General features: G+C 42.8%; 1 protein-coding gene across 1 annotated transcript in view; it reads right to left on the reverse strand.

Annotated features, from left to right (window-relative positions):
* The window catches only part of FBXO21 (F-box protein 21), a 46353-nt gene extending 28947 nt beyond the window's left edge, over nt 1–17406 (reverse strand). The window contains exons 1-7 of the mRNA XM_034637979.1: nt 16745–17406; nt 16153–16288; nt 13627–13721; nt 6557–6678; nt 3686–3832; nt 3246–3382; nt 2167–2303 (exon numbers count right to left, since the gene is read on the reverse strand). Coding sequence (XP_034493870.1) covers nt 2167–2303; nt 3246–3382; nt 3686–3832; nt 6557–6678; nt 13627–13721; nt 16153–16288; nt 16745–17406 — 1436 coding nt within the window. The remainder of the gene's footprint in view (nt 1–2166; nt 2304–3245; nt 3383–3685; nt 3833–6556; nt 6679–13626; nt 13722–16152; nt 16289–16744) is intronic.
* Nucleotides 17407–18567: the final 1161 nt, after the last annotated feature.

Raw genomic sequence — 18567 nt, forward strand, 5'->3', positions numbered from 1 at the left:
TCTCTCTGTCAAATAAATAAAATCTTAAAAAAAAAAAAAAAATTGAAGAGAACACAAAAAATGAAAAGACATTCCATGCTCATACATCAGAAGAACAAATATTAAAATGTCTGTTACCCAAAACAATCTACACATTTAATATAATCCCTATCAAAATACCCACAATATTTTTCACAGAACTGGAACAAACAATCTTAAAATTTGTATGGAACCACAAAAGACGCCAGATAGCCAAAGCAACCCTGAAAATGCAAAGCAAAGCTGGAAGCATCACAATTCCAGACTTTGAGCACATTACAAAGCTATAGTGATCAGAACAGTATGGCACCAGCACAAAAACAGACACATTGATCAACAGAACAGAAGAGAAAACCCAGAAATAAACCCACAATTATACGGTCAATTAAACTTTGACAAAGCAGGAAAGAATATCCAGTGGGGAAAAAGACAGTCTCTTCAACAAATGGTGTTGGGAAAACTGGACAGCAACATGCAAAAGAATCAAACACAAAAATAAATTCAAAATGGATGAAAGACCTAAATGTGAGACATGAAACCATTAAAATCCTAGAGAACACAGGCAGTACCCTCTTTGACATTAGCCATAGCAACTTCTTTTTAGATACGTCTCCTGAGGCAAGGAAAACAAAAGCAAAAATACACTACTGGGATTTCATCAAAATAAAAAGCTTCTGCACAGAGAAGGAAACAATCAACAAAACCAAAAGGCAACCTAAGGAATGGGAGAAGATATTTGCAAGTGACATATCTGATAAAGGGTTAAGATCTAAAACCTATAAAGAACTTGTATTGGGGCACCTGGCTGGCTCAGTCAGTGAAGTGTGTAACTCGTGATCTCGGGGTTGTGAGTCTGAGCCCCGCATTGGGTGTGGAGATTATTAAAAAAAAAAAAAAAAAAAACTTAAAAAACTCAGCACCCAAAATACAAATGATCCAGTTAAACAATGGGCAGAAGACATGAATAGACATTTTCCCAAAGAAGACATCCAGATGACCAACAGACCCATGACACGATGCTCAGTATCACTCATTATCAGGCAAATGCAAATCAAACCCATAACGAGCTTATCACCTCACACCAGTCAGAATGGCTAAACTCAGTAACACGGCAAACAACAGGTGTTGGTGAGGATGTGGAGAAAGGGGAGCCCTCTTGCACTGTCGGTAGGAATGCAAAGTGGTGCAGGCACTGCAGGAAACGGTATGGACGTTCCTCAAAAAAAAAATTAAAAATAGAACTAACCTATGACCCAGCAATTGCATTAGTACAAATTTAATACAAAAACACTAATCCAAAGGGATACATGCATTCTGATGTTTATAGCAGCATTATCTACAATAGCCGAACTGTGGAAACAGCCCAGGTGTCCATCAACAGGTAAGTGAAGAAAGAAGTGGTATACTTATACACAATGGAATATTACTCAGCCATAAAAAAGAATGAAATCTTGCCATTTGCAACAACATGGATGTATCTAGAGTGTAAAGCGAAGCGAAGTAAGTCAGAGCAAGACAGATACCGTATGATTTCACTCATATGTGGAATTTAACAAACAAAAGAGCAAAGGGGAAAAAGAAGAGAGGCAAACCAAGAAACAAAATGTTAACAAGAGAACAAGCTGATGGTTACCAGAGGGGGGGGGCAAGTGGGGGCGAGTGGGAAGGGTGACACAGGTGATGGGGATTAAGGCACGCACTTGTGGTGATGAGCACTGGGTATTCTATAGAAGTGCTAAATCACCTAAAACTAATTTTATACTGCAGTTAACTAAGTGGGATTTAAATAAAACTTTAAAAAAAATTAAAAAGCAAAATTCCTTAAAACAAAACAAAAATCTCTTTGCTCTGATCTGCTTTGCAACAAGGGACTTAGAGATCCACCTAAAACCCTGAACTCCTAGTCCTACTCTTTAAATATACTTACTTTGAGAGAACTGCAAATTCACAGGCAGCTTTAAGAAATAATACAGAAAGATTCAGAGTACCCTTCTCCCAGAACCAGAATCCCGACACTGAAGGCCAAGGAACCAGACAGTGGGGCCACCCCTAGTGCTCTGGCGAACCTCTGTTCTGTTACTGCATTTCCTCTCAGTACCGCGGGGCTGATTCCTGAGGCCCAATCACAACGTAGGATAGGTGACTCACCCTTCTGCACCCTGGCACCACCTTAACAGGAAGTGACTGGGGAAGTTGACAGGTTCCAGTGGGACCCCCAACTGCCGGGCAATTGTCAAGTAGAGCAGAGACATGCTGATCGGGATTCCTGTTCTGCGAATCAAAACCTAAAGGAGAAAACAATCCTTTAGCTTCACGGAAAGGAACCATGCCTCGTCATTCCTTCAATGTTAAGTTCTTACGGAGCACCCACTGTGCATCAGGACTGACGCTAGGTTTTTGTGGTGTAAGTGGACGGATATTTGATTTATTTAGATCAGGGGTCTGCAAACTGCAGTCTGTGGGCCAAATCTAGTCCACCGCCTGTTTTTATACGGGCTGCATAAGAGTTTTAACATACTTTAGTGTTTAGAAAAATAGCGAAAAGGATACTATTTCGTGACACATAAAAATTACATGAAATTCAAATTTCCATGTCTATACAGGTTTCACGGGAACACAGCCACACTTGTTCATTTTTGCAATGTCCGCGCCTCCTTTCAACTCCAATGGCAGACGTGAGCAGAGAGGACACACAGCACATGGCCTGCAGAGCCAAAACATCTGGCCCTTGACAGAGACAGTTTGCAGACCTGTGACTTAGGGTGTTCTTCTTCCAAGAAGAATGAAAGACCATTTCAAGGAAAGTGTGTAAAATACGACAGAAAAAAATTAAGGTAGCACACAGGGCAACAGAATAGATCTGAAAATGGTGTCAAGGATGAAGCACATAAAAATTAAGTACCAAGATATGGCTGGCTGAATTTCCTCCAACCCTTCTAGAGGCCAGTGCAGAAAGCAGGCCTGATTAGTTTTAGTTTTGTGTTCGTAAGATACAAACTGACCAAAGTCAGACAGATACCTATTTCTAGACAGGAAATGATCTCAAGCGTTTTCACAGAATAAAGAAATAAAAATTCATAGCAATATCCTGATGGCAGAAGCAAAAATGAGGTTCACTGGGCATTGAGAGATGAAAAGACAATGCATTTGCCCTCAAAAATGATACAACTGCTCAGACATGACCTTTAAAAATACATATTATTCTGTTTTAATTCACCCGCATTTACCTGGTGCATGTACAAGTTGAGGGCATTGTAGTAATCCATCCGGTTCCCCTTAAACTTGAGCTGGTCGTAAAGGACATAGTTCATGGCATCCAGCACCTGACTCTGGAGTTCTATCTCCATTATCATGGAGGATTCACCTGAAACACAGAGATCTACTCTGAGGACACAAGCACTCCCCAAGTTGAGACCAGTGTCCCAAATAACCTGTACCACGCAGACACTGGCAGTGTCCCAACAGGACCCAGCAGGTGTTGCCAGTGCAGGGTAGAGAAACGAGTATGAACTTAAAGTGTTTCACGTTTCCAGGTGAACACGTGGTGGTGTCATTAACTGCTTTCCTGGTGACATAACAGAAACACCCTGCAGAATTTCTCAAATCCACCAATTGCTCCGCTAGGTTTTCTTTTGCAAAGACTGTTGGATCCAAAGCAATTCCACACCTGCCTTGAAGGCCAAGCTGGGGTGTCGACTGTTGATGCCCCGAAGGGTTTTGCAAACAAGCTCCACGATGCTGTCAATCTGGGCCTGGATATCTTTGAGGCTGATGTCAGAAAGAGGATTGCAGTACTGGTCGATATATACAGCACCTGAAAATGAACAGCAATTACTGAGTAAGTTCCTATTTTTACCCCTTTCCTCTCAGTTGCTCATTTAGCCCAGACACCTGGGCCCACAGTTCTCTGCACCATCCTCGCAGATAGGCTTCGTTCGTGGCTGACAGACCTTGCTGCCACTACATGAAGAAGGAGCCACATTCTGATGATGAAGGAGTTTAAACACTTCATTTATTTATTTTTAAAAAATAAACCGAACCCTCTCTTAGAGGTTATGGACTCAAAAAAAGGCATGATACACAGCATATTCCCATATTCTATTACAGAGAGAAATAAATGCTATAAAGCTCTTTCCAGTAACTCTGAAAACATAATGGCATAAGATAGCCCCTTTACTTAAAAAAAAAAAAAAAAAAAAGTTGAAAGCCCTCATTGAGGGATTTCTACAAACTGTACCCCTCAAAGGTGAAACAGTAAGTGAACTTTGGAGAGAACTTTATTTTCGAGTTGGAGAAACACTGACACTCAGGAAATCTGCAGCGAAAGACTTGTACAAAGTACACTGGAGTCACGGTCTCTGGAACCCAGCTGAGCTCTTTACTGCCTCAGGCCATTTTCTAACCAGATGCCAAAGGGCTAATTTGATCATTTGGTTATAAGACATTTTCACTTGAGAAGCTGCAGTTAGAACTTTTTTTTTTTTGAGTCATTTTAAACTCAAGAGGTCAGGCTCTTGACCCCCTACTCACACTGCAAGAAGCTGAAAGCAGGCCTCAAGAGACCTGGACCCCAGTCCTAATTTTGCCCCTTAGCTAGGGATTGGCTCCTGGGCTTTCTTGGGATGGTTTGCTCACCTGTTAGCTGAAGTTCATTCCATCCTAATGCTATGATTCCTAGACTTTGTTAATACTATCAAATTATCCTTGTCAGTCACCAAGGATCAAAACCCTGGAGCTGACTTCCACTTGCTCAAAAACCTGCAATGGCTACCTAGGGCCTAAGCACTGATTTGGACGAGTTATTGAAAATCATAATATTACTTTATACTTGGAAGATGAAAAAGAAGTCATCGTCTTCATAAATAAGCAACAGAAAACAAAGCCTGTCAAATTATTCCTGACTGTGGAATAAACAAAAGAGAGGGGGACTCTCCACGCCAGGACGCATAGGAGAAGATTCCAGGGTGGTGAGGCTGTTCGAGTTTAATCAACTGAAACAGATTTTTCACTTCCTTGTAGATGATGAGACTTTTATACAATCAACAAGAATCTGCACTGGGCACTGTGGATACGCAGTGATCATAATAATGTTAAGGTCAAGGGACACAAGAAACTTAATGATCAGTTAGAGAACAAAACGCACACACGTGAAACCGACACCACGCTGTGGTTTACTAGTCAATGCCACTGCACATCTGCCTCTCAAGGCAAGGAAAATCTGCAAGCGCTGCAGTGGTCAGCAGAGAGTCAATGGAAGTTAAATTTGAACGGAACTTCTGTGGGTGAGCAGGATTTAAGAGGGAATTCTAAGAAAAAGGGATACCACTAATGAAGATATGAAGTCAGGAAGGAAGACAATGACCTGGCTGGAGAAAAGGTGGTGTTTTGGAGAGTAATAGGCAAAGGTCTGGGCTTCGGGGAGGTCCAGATTATGGAAGGCACTGAAAAGCAGGCAGAGAGTTAATTTAAAAAAAAAAAAAAAAGGTGGGGCGCCTGGGTGGCACAGCGGTTAAGCGTCTGCCTTCGGCTCAGGGCGTGATCCGCGTTGTGGGATCGAGCCCCACATCAGGCTCCTCTGCTATGAGCCTGCTTCTTCCTCTCCCACTCCCCCTGCTGTGTTCCCTCTCTCGCTGGCTGTCTCTGTCTCTGTCAAATAAATAAATAAATAAAAAACTTAAAAAAAAAAAAAAAAAAAAGGAAATCAGTCAACCGCACAGAGTGGTGAAAGGCCGGGTTTCAGGCTGGACTGGCGCTAGGTGTCAGCGGCCTTGAGGCTGAGGAAAGCAAGTGCCACTTAGAAAGCAGCTGCTGGGAGAGGTGGTTAGCCTGCAAGACCACAGGAATAGAACGGAGACACAACCATGCCAACACTGGGAAGGAAGAAAATTGATGAACTGGGTAAATCACAGGAAGCAGGGAATGAAAGTGAATGAACAGTTGTAGCCACACTTCATAACCATAACTTATGGCTGCGCTTATGCAATATGCTAGGAATTTAAATTAGTGTAAAAAAATGAAGTCACATTTTGTTCTTGTCTGACTTAGCAGGAACAAAGTTATTCCCTTCTTCGTGTCTGTCCACCCGACTTCTTTCTCCTCACTTCTCATTATGGACAAGCAGACTCGCTGATGCACTAGAACGCTCCGTCCTCATTAAACTCAGACCAGGGAGGTGAAGGGATTTGCTTGAGGTCACACAGACACAAAACTGGACACATTTATTTCTGATTTGGAAATGATGCTCCAAAGCTTAGAAAAAGGGAATTTAACCTCATTAGCTAAATTATCAGCCTCATGCTTTGAACTGATGGTGCATCTTTAGAAAACACTATCTCTCCAGCTGACAGCCAAACATTCTGGCAAAATCTTAGCTCTAACTTTAGCAGTTTTGCCTAACTGATCAGACTGTATAATCCCACCTCCAGAAGCCCACAGAGAACAGTTAACTTTCCCGCTGCTCTACCTTCAGGGATGATCTCCACTACTGTTCAGAGTGACAACTTTGCTGCCTGTTGAAAGACCACTGTCAGAGCCTCACCTTCAAGATACGATTCATAGTCATCAGGTTGCTGAAGAAATGCCTTAAGGTTATTTAAAATTTTCTGTTGGCGTAGGTAGTAGAGAATTTTTTTAGCGTAGTATTTCCAGGTCAAAGCTTTTCTGGAAAACAAACAAACAAGTCAATGAGAATCAAGATACCAAAACCTTCGATTACCTTATTTTTTACTTCACACTAATCAAAGGACGTAAAGAGCCTACTTAACAAGAAATATGTAATTTGTTCGTGATCACACAGCACTTGTTATCAGGAAAGGAGACAGCACAATTTACAACTTTGCCTTTGTAACTACCACTAAGTCATTCGTGCTGAAATCCAAGAAACACCGACCTGTTTGGCTTCAGATTTACTAAAAGGAAATCCAAGAGAAACCTGAAAAGCTGGGGCAGCTGGCTGAGGCTCAGGAACCAGGGGTGAGGTGTCTGGAATCTTTCGCTGGTCCCTGGGAGCCTGCCTTAGGGAACTCAGGCCTTGGGCTAATGCTTTTCTCTTTCTATGCTCACTCCATGGTGATCTCATCCCATCTCACAGTTTCAAATATTATCTCCACTGACAGCCCTCAGTTTATTTTCCAGTATACATTTCTCCTCTAAACTCCAGACCTGGGGCGCCTGGGTGGCTCAGTCATTAAGCGCCTGCCCTCAGCCCAGGGCGTGATCCCGGCGTTCTGGGATTGAGCTCCACATCAGGCTCCTCTGCTGGGAGCCTGCTTCTTCCTCTCCCACTCCCCTGCTTGTGTTCCCTCTCCTGCTGTCTGTCTCTCTCCCTGTCAAATAAATAAATAAAATCTTTTAAAAAATAAATAAACTCCAACCTATATATCCAGCCTGCTACTCCACATCCCCACCCAGGTATCTGGTGAACTCCTTACACATGCCTCCCCTCCCAGTCATCCCCCCTCTCAGGTAAAGGCACCTCTGCCATTGCAATTAGGCCAAAAACCTTGCAGTTCTCCTTGCCTCTTTGCTCGCCTGCTCTCAGAGGCCACAATCAACGCATCCACCCACGCTACTCATTCTATCTTCAAAGTCTATTGGACATGTGAACACTTCTCACTCACTCATCTAAGTCCCCAACATCTTTTGTCTGTATTATAACAGCACCCGAACTGAGCTTCCAGCTTCAAACCCTGCCCCTCTACAGTCTCTCCTTCACACGGCAGACCGAGGGCTTCAGTTAACATGGTGAGTCACAGCACAAAAACCCTCTGCCCCAAATTCTCCAGGGGTTTTCCACCTCACTCACAGTAAAGCCCAAGTTCTAACGATGACCTAAGAGGTTCTTTACGCTCTCCCCCCATTACCCTTCTGACCTCAATTCCTGCTATTCTCTGCCTCCACCAGGCCTGCGGCCACACTGGCTTCCCTGTTCTTCACCACACCTGGTGGTGCTCACCTCGGGCCTCAGCACTCTCAGCTCCTTGATCGGAACATTCCTTCCCTGGAGATCTGCAATCTGCATCCTCGCCTCCTTTCAGGTTTTCTTTCAAATGTCATCTTGAGTAAGGCCTTCTCCCCTCACCCCCAATACCCCTGATTACTACCTGTTTACAGCAATTCTCATCTTCTAATGTAATACATCATCTTACCGGTTAGTGACTATCCCCCCACTAGAACGTAAGCCCAATGAAGACAGGGCTTTTTGTGTTGTTCACTAGCGTATTCTCAGCACCTGGGATAGTGTGTGGCACACGGTAGATGCTCCACAAATACTTGCTAAGTGAATGCAATGCTTCACCAGATATTCCAAATGTACACAGGGATCATGGGAAATAGGAGGGAGACTGATCAGTTTATCTGTGTGACTTCAGAAATAAGGGACTTTCTGGGGCGCCTGGGTGGCTCAGTCGGTGAAGTGACTTCTTTCAGCTCGGGTCATGATCTCCAAGTTCTGGGATCGAGACCTGCATTGGGCTCTCTGCTCAGTGGCCTGCTTCTCCTTCTCCCTCTGCCTCCCCCACCCTGCTTGTGCTTTCTCTCTCGCTCTCCAAAATAAGTAAGTAAATAAATAAATAAATAAATAAATAAGAGAAATCTTAAAAAAAAAAAAGAAAGAAAGAAAGAAAGGACTCTCACTCTTCAACTAGTAAATGAAAATCAGCAGTTAGGTTCTACCAGTCTTTTAACCTTTAAGTTGTAAAGTATGTCAATCTAGAAAACTGCATGAAACGAATAAGCAGCTTCATGAATTAGGCTTAATGCATGATTTTAAGACAAACACCCTCGTATCCACCAATCAGTCTGAGAAACGACTTTGCAGACACCCGAGAGCCCTCCAGGGCCCTCTCTCCCATCTAGAGCCATCACAACCCACGCCTCCATGCTCATCACTGCCTCACCAAATGTACATCCCCGAACACTCCAGACTAGCCCATTTTGAGGTGATTCAAGTCTCTTAATGCACAGGATCCCCCTCCATCTTTTCTTTCCCTTGCACTTTATTTGTTGAAGAAACCTGGTTGTGTGACCTGCAGTTTCCCACAGTCTGGAATTTGTTGATTGCATCCACAAGGCATGGTTTCACATGTTCTTCTGTCTTCTGAATTTCCTGTAAATTGGATGTAGATGCTTGATCAGATTCAGATTCCATTTATTTGGCAAGACTACTTCACAGGTGGTAGTGAAGTCCTTCCATCAGGAGGCAATCACGCCTTGGCTGTCCCTTTTGGTGATGTTAGCAGCCACTGCTCCTCAATGCCCAGGTCCATTAATTCATTAGAGGTTGCAAAGTGGTGATATTCTAATTCCACCATCCTTTCTTCATTTATTAGCTGGAGCATTTCTATAAAGAATAATTTCTCCTCATCCACTATTTGATTCCCCCAATGGCACAATATATAGGAAAGGCAGGATAAATGCTTGTGTCTTTCCTTTTGTTTTTCAAAATAATAATAATGTGGATTATTATCCTCCAAAGGTGAACAATTAGTTGTTCCTATTATTATGAACTAACAGAGCTACACACAGTTGGTGTGTTTCAACCCATCCCAGTTATTACCCACACTGCTGCTCAAATCACATCTCTGGCAAATGGAAGCCTCTCCATGTTGGCCCCTGAACTCTTACAACCTGAAATATTGGTACTTCTCCTGATATCTGGTTCCAGACTTCCAAGATGCTCCAGCCTCATCTTTTTACAATTCCTGTATCAGACCTAGAATTAGCCCTTTCTCCAAAACCATGGTTTCTTTTGATGGGAAACGGTACATCAAGACCACCATCTGGGGGGCGCCTGGGTGGCACAGCGGTTAAGTGTCTGCCTTCAGCTCAGGGCGTGATCCCCGCGTTCTGGGATCGAGCCCCGCATCAGGCTCCTCTGCTAGAAGCCTGCTTCTTCCTCTCCCACTTCCCCTGCTTGTGTTCTCTCTCTCTCTGGCTGTCTGTCAAATAAATAAATAAAATCTTAAAAAAAAAAAAAAGACCACCATCTGGGTATGAGGGATCATCATTTCTACCAGATTGGTTATTGTTTCTAGATCTTTTCAATGGACAGAAATGAGTCTAGTGTATCTATGTGTGTGTGTGTGTGTATTCACACACACCCCTACATATTTTTAAATATATCTTAGGAATTCATACTGACACTTCTAAATCAAATTTAGAACTATACGGTTTTTACCATCTTCTATTTGGTATCTCTAACTTTTCTTCTTCTGGGAATACCCTACTTCTCAGAGTAACGGAGATGAATTAGAATATCACCTAGGAACTCGTTTGCTTTATTCTACATCTTAGAAACGCACACATGCCCAGCCTCAGAGTAACAAGACCAAGATTTTCATCACCTTGATGAGTAATGAAAACAGCTAAATATTTGTTTACATTCTCCCCTATCCTCTGCTCATTTCCTTAAACAACTGTACTAGGTCTATACTGAAAAGGCTTATGGCTATTATATACAACACTTTCTACACTAACTGTTGCTTGGATTTAATTCTACAAGTAAATACGTATTTAATGCTCACCATTAGTCCTTGTGTCAGTGTCTCTCTGGTTGTTTAGGTTGTTTGAAGCTCATTTTCTAGCGCATTTCTCACGAAGGGCTCAAAAGTCCCCGAGTCCTCGCTAGTTGATAAGTTTGTCTGCAGCCTTTATACTTGGAAGTCAGTTTGGCTGGATATAAAAATCCTTGGCTGACATTTCTGATCCTTGAGCATCTTAAATATATTACTCTTTTTTCCTCTGACATAGAGCAATTGTTGATAAGTCTGATGATATTCTGATTCCCTTAACCATATAAGTGACTTCATCTTTTTTGCATGGATGCCCAAAAGACTTTTCTGTCTTTAAGATCCAGTAGGTTTACTGAAATATGTCTCAGTGATGGTCACTCTGGGTCATTTTTTCAGGTACAGCATATGCCATTTTTAATATGTTGTTTCAAATCTTTATTTGATGTAGATGTACTCTTTTTTAAGACCACACAAAATACCATAAATGCAAACTGCTTTCAAATATCCAGAGATTGGTGCTTCAGCATTTATGGAAAACTATCCTTCCTTCCTATGCTTTCCATATTTGCACAATAAGCACTTGCCAGGAATGAATACAAACAGGGTCCTTCAAGAACACTAGCATCCCAAAATATTTACAAATGTGAGTATTCCCTCTCATTTAAAAATAACCCTGTGAGAGGCTCAAAATACGTGTCAGGCCAAGAGGTGACATATCTATGACACTCACTTCTAAAAAGACTGTAACTGTACTTTTTCCACTGGCTGTGCATACTTACTCATGTTTGCCAATCTAAAAAAAAAAAAAAAATCAATATTTTGTTGTTATTTAACATTTATTTGCAGAGTGAATTTAAAGACCTACAGGACTTTCAGCTCTTTGGATCTGCTCTTCTGTGAATGTCCTCCTCCTTTGTACTTTTTTCAATCTTAGAAATTTTAAGAATTCTATTGACGTTCTTTATAGTTTCTTTGGTCAAAAGGAAGTTTATTTTTTATTGCAAAACTATCTATATTCTTGTATTGCTTCTGTATCATTAGTCTTAAGTAGGTCTCCCTAGATTAGAAACAAAGTCTGCTATTTTATTGGGGGATTTTCATTGTGATAATTTTTAAATTTAGGTTATTTAATCTTTTGGAACTTAATTTTTGTATATGATTCCAGTTTTACTTTCTTCCAGACGAATATTCAGTTATTTCCACTAACAATCATTAAATATGCCATCCTTTTCCCTCTGACTTTAACTGTATTAAGTTACCTTTCATGCTGGGGCGCTTCTAAATTATTCTGTATCACTGACGCAGCTCTCGACTTCCACTTCAACACTGTTGTGGGTACGGCTAGCTTCATCTACGTCCTATCATCTAGTGATGCAAGTTTTACAATGCAATTATTTAAAAGTTGTGTTTTTCTGGCTCTTCCAGTGAATTTTTTCTTCTCGACATATTTTATGACAATATTATCTAATTAAAACAAAAAACTCCTGTCCCAAAACTCTTTTTGGGTCCTAACTGGAACGGCACTAGGGTTATGTGTTAATTTTAGAAGAACTGACATTTTTGTAATGGTAAGTCTCCCCAGTCAAGGACAGGCTATCTTTCATGTTCTTCAATAACATTCTATGTCTGACCTCGGACACTCATTCCCAGGAACTTATTACTTAGAAATGAAACCACAAAAAACATCACCCTCCACAATAATATAAGATGGAGAAGAAAATGGTTGCTTAACAACAGTGGGATAGTTAAATAAATTGTACTGCAGAACAGCATACAGTCATTAATAAAATGAGTTTGCCTTTTTATCAGTTGATTAGATTTCCACAAGGTAATACTGATTGAGAAAAAAAAAAAGAGACAGAAAAGCACCTATTTTATGATTAAAATTCTGTGAAATAAATGATCTCCCTCCATCCCCACATATATCGATGTGTATCAGCATGGAAGAACATAGGCTAAGCTGTCATCATTAATTACACGGGTGGGGCAGGGGAAGCCAACGCAAATGGAGGGAGTGGGGAGGAAGGGAGAAACAGCATAAGCAAGAAAAAGCAAAGACTGCACTCAACATCAAATCAAAACTAAAGCAACCAATATGACATTACGTTTATGTAATTGAAAATATACCCACATATATGTAAAAAAGGCAGGTCAGCTTTTATTTTTAAGGCTGCACAATACTGACTATTAGATCATACTTCAATTCATTTATAGATAAACCAAAATAGAAACGGAAAAATGACCTCTGCATCTGAACTCATCCAAGGCCTAGAATAGTGGCACATCTTACCTCTCCGCTACAGTTATTCCACTGATAGACAGTTCTCTCTCCTAAACCCCTTTAAAAACAACAAGGAAAATATCCTACGCCTTGTTTGTGAGATATTGCACAATAAGCTCGAAGGAAGATGCTAAGCTAGCCTTCTTATCTTCCATCGCTAATAGTTTCCAGGACTTTTAGAGCAGAAAATCTTTTTCATAGGTATGTTAAACTGGAAGCCAAGTCATCTTTTAGGTAAACTGGAAATAAACCTTTACAGCAGAAAATATGAGGCATAAAAAATTTTAAGCAACAAACAAGAGATGATGGATAGTCTTCTTGATTAGGAGAAAGGAAAGCTTCAATCAGATACCAATAATGCTCATGGCCAAAGTAAGATTATTCTTAACCAAATTCAGAAATCATTTAAAAAAATCCTCTGTTAAATTAAAACATGCCTAAGAAAATAAAAAAAATTCAATCCATAACAGACAAATTTGGTGATGGGAGGTGGAGATCTCATAAAGGAAGGGTAGTTTATATTATTAAATGACATAATAAATACAAGCACTGAGCACAGTATTTGACCCATAGTACGAATAAAATACTAATTCTCTTTTCTTTCCAAAAGGATTTTGCAAGGTTTCTTTAAATATCAATTGTCTCAGTGTATTTACATTATTTACACAGAGTTTTTCAAAAATATAACTATGGTAAGACATGAACTATTCGGAAAACACATCCCAGGGTTCGGCCACATACAAATTACAGCAGGGAATTCTGGGCATTATTAGAATGAACAAACAAAAACCAATTCCTGCTAAAACTATGACTTACCTTCCTTCCATATTTAGGATACACACCAATTCATCCTCAAAAAATATCTCTGGTCCCTCAAGATTCTCAATGTCACTAAAACCGTTACAAGGGACCTATGAAGAAGACATATACAAACAGGCCTCAATAACAGGCAATAATCCGTCACTCTCACACACAAACCTGAGTTGCAAAGATGCTCATGTGCGTGGGACAGTAACAGCTGTCCTACGCTCTCCTGCGCCACCCACCACGGGTGGAAAGTAACATGTGAAGTAACAATAATTTGTTCAGATCTTACTGTCAGGTGTGAATTAATTATATTTTCATGGTCTGGAATTTCTGAAATTACTGAGTTCTAATGTGAAAAGAACAGCTCTGAAACAAGGATTAGAAATACAAAATATCATCATTTACAACAGTGATTTCATGCAATTTATGTTGAACTCTAGTAGGAGCAGCGGGCCAGAGAGAAGCCTAGTACTTTGGGCAACTCACTTAACCCACTGGGCCTATTTCCTCCTCTGTAAATTGAGGTGGTGGTACGAATGAGCTTTAAAATTCTATTACTTCTCCCAGTTTGTTTTGAAAGTAGCCAGGAAATTTCATGTCAACCTGTGCGCATGCAGAGAACACGGGAATATAAGGGTCCCGAGCCAAAGCAATCATCCACCCACAGATCAATCTTAAGTATATTCCTGCTATGTTCAAAGTCCTTGACATATTTCTAATTAGGCAGTGGTACAGGGAAAGAGGGAGCTAAGGCAAAAACACAATAATTCATCATGATTAGACAAACACACAGGCTGTTAAAAATGCACACAGGGGCGCCTGGGTGGCACAGCGGTTAAGCGTCTGCCTTCGGCTCAGGGCGTGATCCCGGCGTTATGGGATCGAGCCCNACAAAACCAGCTGGACTAGAAATAGAGGATTCAAACTAGTAGCCCATGACCAAGTGCATCAAATTCTAGCACCCTAATATGTGTGTACACACACATTTGTACCAGTTTTAAAATTTGATATGAATGCTTTTGGTCAGTGCATGGCTTATCCAGAATAGGACATAAATTCTGCCCATCTTAATATCAACTAACATTTATTTACAGAAATGAATTACATCAGAGGTGCCTCAGTCAGTTAAGCGTCCCACTCTTGGTTTTGGCTCAGGTCATCATCTCAGGGTCCTGAGATAAAGACCCACGTCTGGTTCTGTGCTTAGTGTGGAGTTGGGTCGTGTCCTGCCCCCATCCCCCCAATCACCTGGCTTGGTCTCACTCTGCCTCCTGCTCTCTCTCTCAAATAAATAAATAAAATCTTTAAAAAAAAAAAAAAAAGAATGAAAGGTACACTGGGGGATATCTAGTTTTATTCTCCATAGGGGAATAAGTTCAAATTTGTCCAAAGTTCAAATTTTCCCTTTCAAAACTTGAAAAGCCTTGAAAACATTTCAGATGTATGAACTCCATTTAGTAATATTAATTAAAATTGGAAAGTAGGGATTAATCAAGGTGCCTCACTAGCCCAGTCAGGGAGAACATGCAACTCTTGATCTTAAGATGGTAAGTTCAAGCCCCACATTGAGTGTAGAAATTACTTAAAAATAAAATCTGAAAGAAAGAAAGAAAAGAAAGAAAGAAAAAGAGGAATTAATCTCCAGCAAACCAGGACAGTAAAATAAATCAGGGGCACCTGGCTGGCTCACTCAGAAGAGCATATGACTCTTGATCTCAGGGTCGTGAGTTCAAGCTCTACAATGGGCATTTACTTAAACAACAAACAAACAAACAAACCCTCAAACCCAATAAATAAATAAATCAGACCGGCTCTACTTCTAGGCCCTCAATAAGAAATAAATTTAAAATATTAGTGTAAACTACTTCCTGGAATTACAAAAAGAATCATGACCTAATACAGAGACTTCTGAGAACCTGTGGGAAGACAAAAACAACTACAAAAACCCTCGCATTTCAGCAATATTTAAAAAGTAAAAACTTTTCAGGGATAATGAATGCAAGATAATTTCACTGAAGGAGTAATAATTCTGATATACAGATAGCTTCTAATCCTGGGCTACCTTAAGAAATAATGCTGTTCACTACCGGTTAGTTAGAACCTGCAAAGCCAGAGAAGAAAAACCATATTAATTTCGTCAACCCTTCTGGGAAAACAATTGGGCGAAATCTGTAGTGCTGGATCACGGATGATCCCCTGACTCAAGAGGAGGCTGTGAAAAATGTTTAACCTCCTTGAAGGGAAATAATGCTGATCTGGATTCCCTCTACATTGTGCTGCGGGGTCCCTCCCTCCCTCTCCACCCCCACTCTCTCTCTGGCTTTAGAAAAGTAAAGCTGGCAGGCACAAATGGCTTCGTGTTGTTGGATGGGAGGAAAAGGACACAATGACTCTTGCGGCCATCTAAGTGAGTCAGGGATTGTGACAGAACTGAAAAAGGGATATCAGAAAGAGCTGGATGAGCTAATACCTACAGACCCAGACACATACACCACTAGCAGGCAAAAGCAGGGAGCTACATCAACGGATCCTTACGTGCTCTGAAAAGAACCTCTTTGAGAATGAGGCTACAATCTTCCGGGCTTCTAACCCAGCTTTTTGCCGAACTTTATACTCCTCCAACCAATTGACGTAGTCGGTGGGGCTGTAGTGTTTCATAAGGGAAGGCCACCTACAAGGAGAGAAACACCCTCTCAGCTTAAGAGACTCAAAGGCAGACACAGGAATCAAAGGCAGCCTTGAGAAACAGGGAAAGCAGCATGGTTCAGTGGCACCAGGGGCCCTCGCGGTGGCCCTAGTTCAATCTCCACCCGGCACGCAGCTCGCCGCGTGACCTTGGCGTAGCAGTAGGAATGCTCTGTCTCTACTCCCCATCTATAAAATGGGGGCACTTGCAGCAACAATAATAGTGACCACAAGGGCTGCTAACATTGATCGCGCGCCTCCCAAGGGACGGGCCCTGTGTAAATGCTCCTTACACATCATCTCATTTAATACCCACAGTAAAACGTAGGTCTGATTATCACCGTGTAAAGTCGATGAATGAGGCTCAAAAGAAAGGGAAGTCGTTACCCCCCAAGGTCATATGGCAAATGTGCCAGGGCCAGATTTATCCGGGGTCCCACACCGAAATCTGTGCTCTCGGTCCGCAACCAGGGAATGCTGCGTCCTCTTCCTCCAAGGGCTGTTAGGATCATTGCATCGCCGGATCCACGTAAACATTTTAGCTCGGAGTCGCGCACAAAGAAGCGCGCAGGATGGATCAGCAGCGATCCTACCGTCGTCACCCTCTATGGCGGGCCCCGGCTGCCGGGCGCTTCCCGATGCGCAGTTTGGGCAGCGGCGGGTCCGCGCGGCGTGGACCCCAGGGGCTCGGGGAGCCGGCGGCCTGGAGGCCTTTGTCTGCCGGTCCGCGGGCAGGGGTCCGGGGATGGCCTCCGGCGAGGGAATCCGCGCACGGGCAGGGAGGTGGCGGCGCAGGCCGGCCAGGCCCGGGCCCGGGGGGCGCGGGGCGGGGGCGCGGGCCGTGGGCTNGCCGGCACCACCTCCATCGCGCTGTCGACCGCTGCCGCCGCCATCTTGTCCGCGTACCTGGGCCCGCCGCGCGCGCGCGCGCAAGGGCGCCCCGCTTGGCCCCGCCCACCCGCCTCGAGGGGCGGGCGCACGGATCGCCCCGCCCACGCCCGTGGCCGCACCCTCTCCGCCTGGGCTGCGGCAGGCACAGGGAAACCGGTTCTTGCAAAGAGTGCGGTGGGTCCGAGAGCTGCGAACCGGCGGTCGTGGCAGCATCCATCTTTCTTGTTTGTTCGGAGCGCTTCCTGGGCATGAACTCAGCGGTCCTTCCCAATAACCCTATCAACTCTTATCTCCCCGAGTTACAGATGGGGAAACTGAGGTTCAGGGAGCTAAACGGACTTGCTCAGAATCCCGTGTACTAGATGTTAATTGAGAGCTGCTTGACTTCTGCTTGACTGTGCTCTAAACCAGTATGCTGTAATAACGGCTAATTTAATGTTCTTGAATGCTGTGCCAGGTATTTTACATTTCATTCTCCTCTATTAGAGACCTCTATGATGGGTACTGTAATACCCATTCTAGAATACCGAAAACCAGGCTCATAAAGGTGGGAGTCACTGGTTCAAAGTCACAGACACAAAAGGTGGTAGAGCCTGGCTTTGAACCCTTAAAGCAGGAATTACCATCCAGGTAATTCGGTGCCTGCACCAATAACAACAACAACAACAACAACAACAACAACAAGAACAGGGGCGCCTGGGTGGCTCAGTCTGTTAAGCATCTGCCTTTGGCTCAGCTCATGATCCCAGAGTCCAGCTCCCTGCTCAGCAGGAAGCCTGCTTCTCCCTCTCCCTCTGCTCCTCCCGTTTGTATTCCCTCTATCTCAATCACTCTCTCTCTCAAATACATAAAGTCTTTAATAAAAAAATAATATTATTTTTAACCCGGGCCCTGCGCTGTGTGGCCTGAGGATACAGATGTGAGTGAGACGGTGTCCTTGCCTCAAAGGAGCTCAAAGTCCAGTTGGGGAAGAGAACAAACTGTTGTCAGTACATGGAGGCTCAATAAGGCCCCCACCCCAATTTGGAAATCAGAATGCCCTGAAAGTATTGAAGTTGTGAAGTTAACTCTCAATGGATGGTGTTAAGCCATCCATGGCTCCCTCTTGCACTTAGAGATGAATCCGAAATCCCTAACATTGATGCAAAGGGATAGTCCCCTGTTTACCCCTTCTTATCTATCTGAAGCCATTCTTTCCTTCGCTAGTCACACCCCAGCCAGCCTGGTCTCTTTCCTTCCACTTCTAGCCTCCACATGTATGCTGGTTCCACTGCCTGGAATATATTTTGCGCTAGGATGTCCTCCTTCTAGCTACTCCTCCTCTTCCTCCAGGCCTTAGTTTAACCTCTCCAGATGACCTCTCTTCCCTCACCT

The sequence above is a fragment of the Ailuropoda melanoleuca genome, chromosome 12, assembly GCF_002007445.2.
Source record: "Ailuropoda melanoleuca isolate Jingjing chromosome 12, ASM200744v2, whole genome shotgun sequence".
NCBI classification, from domain to species: domain Eukaryota; kingdom Metazoa; phylum Chordata; class Mammalia; order Carnivora; family Ursidae; genus Ailuropoda; species Ailuropoda melanoleuca.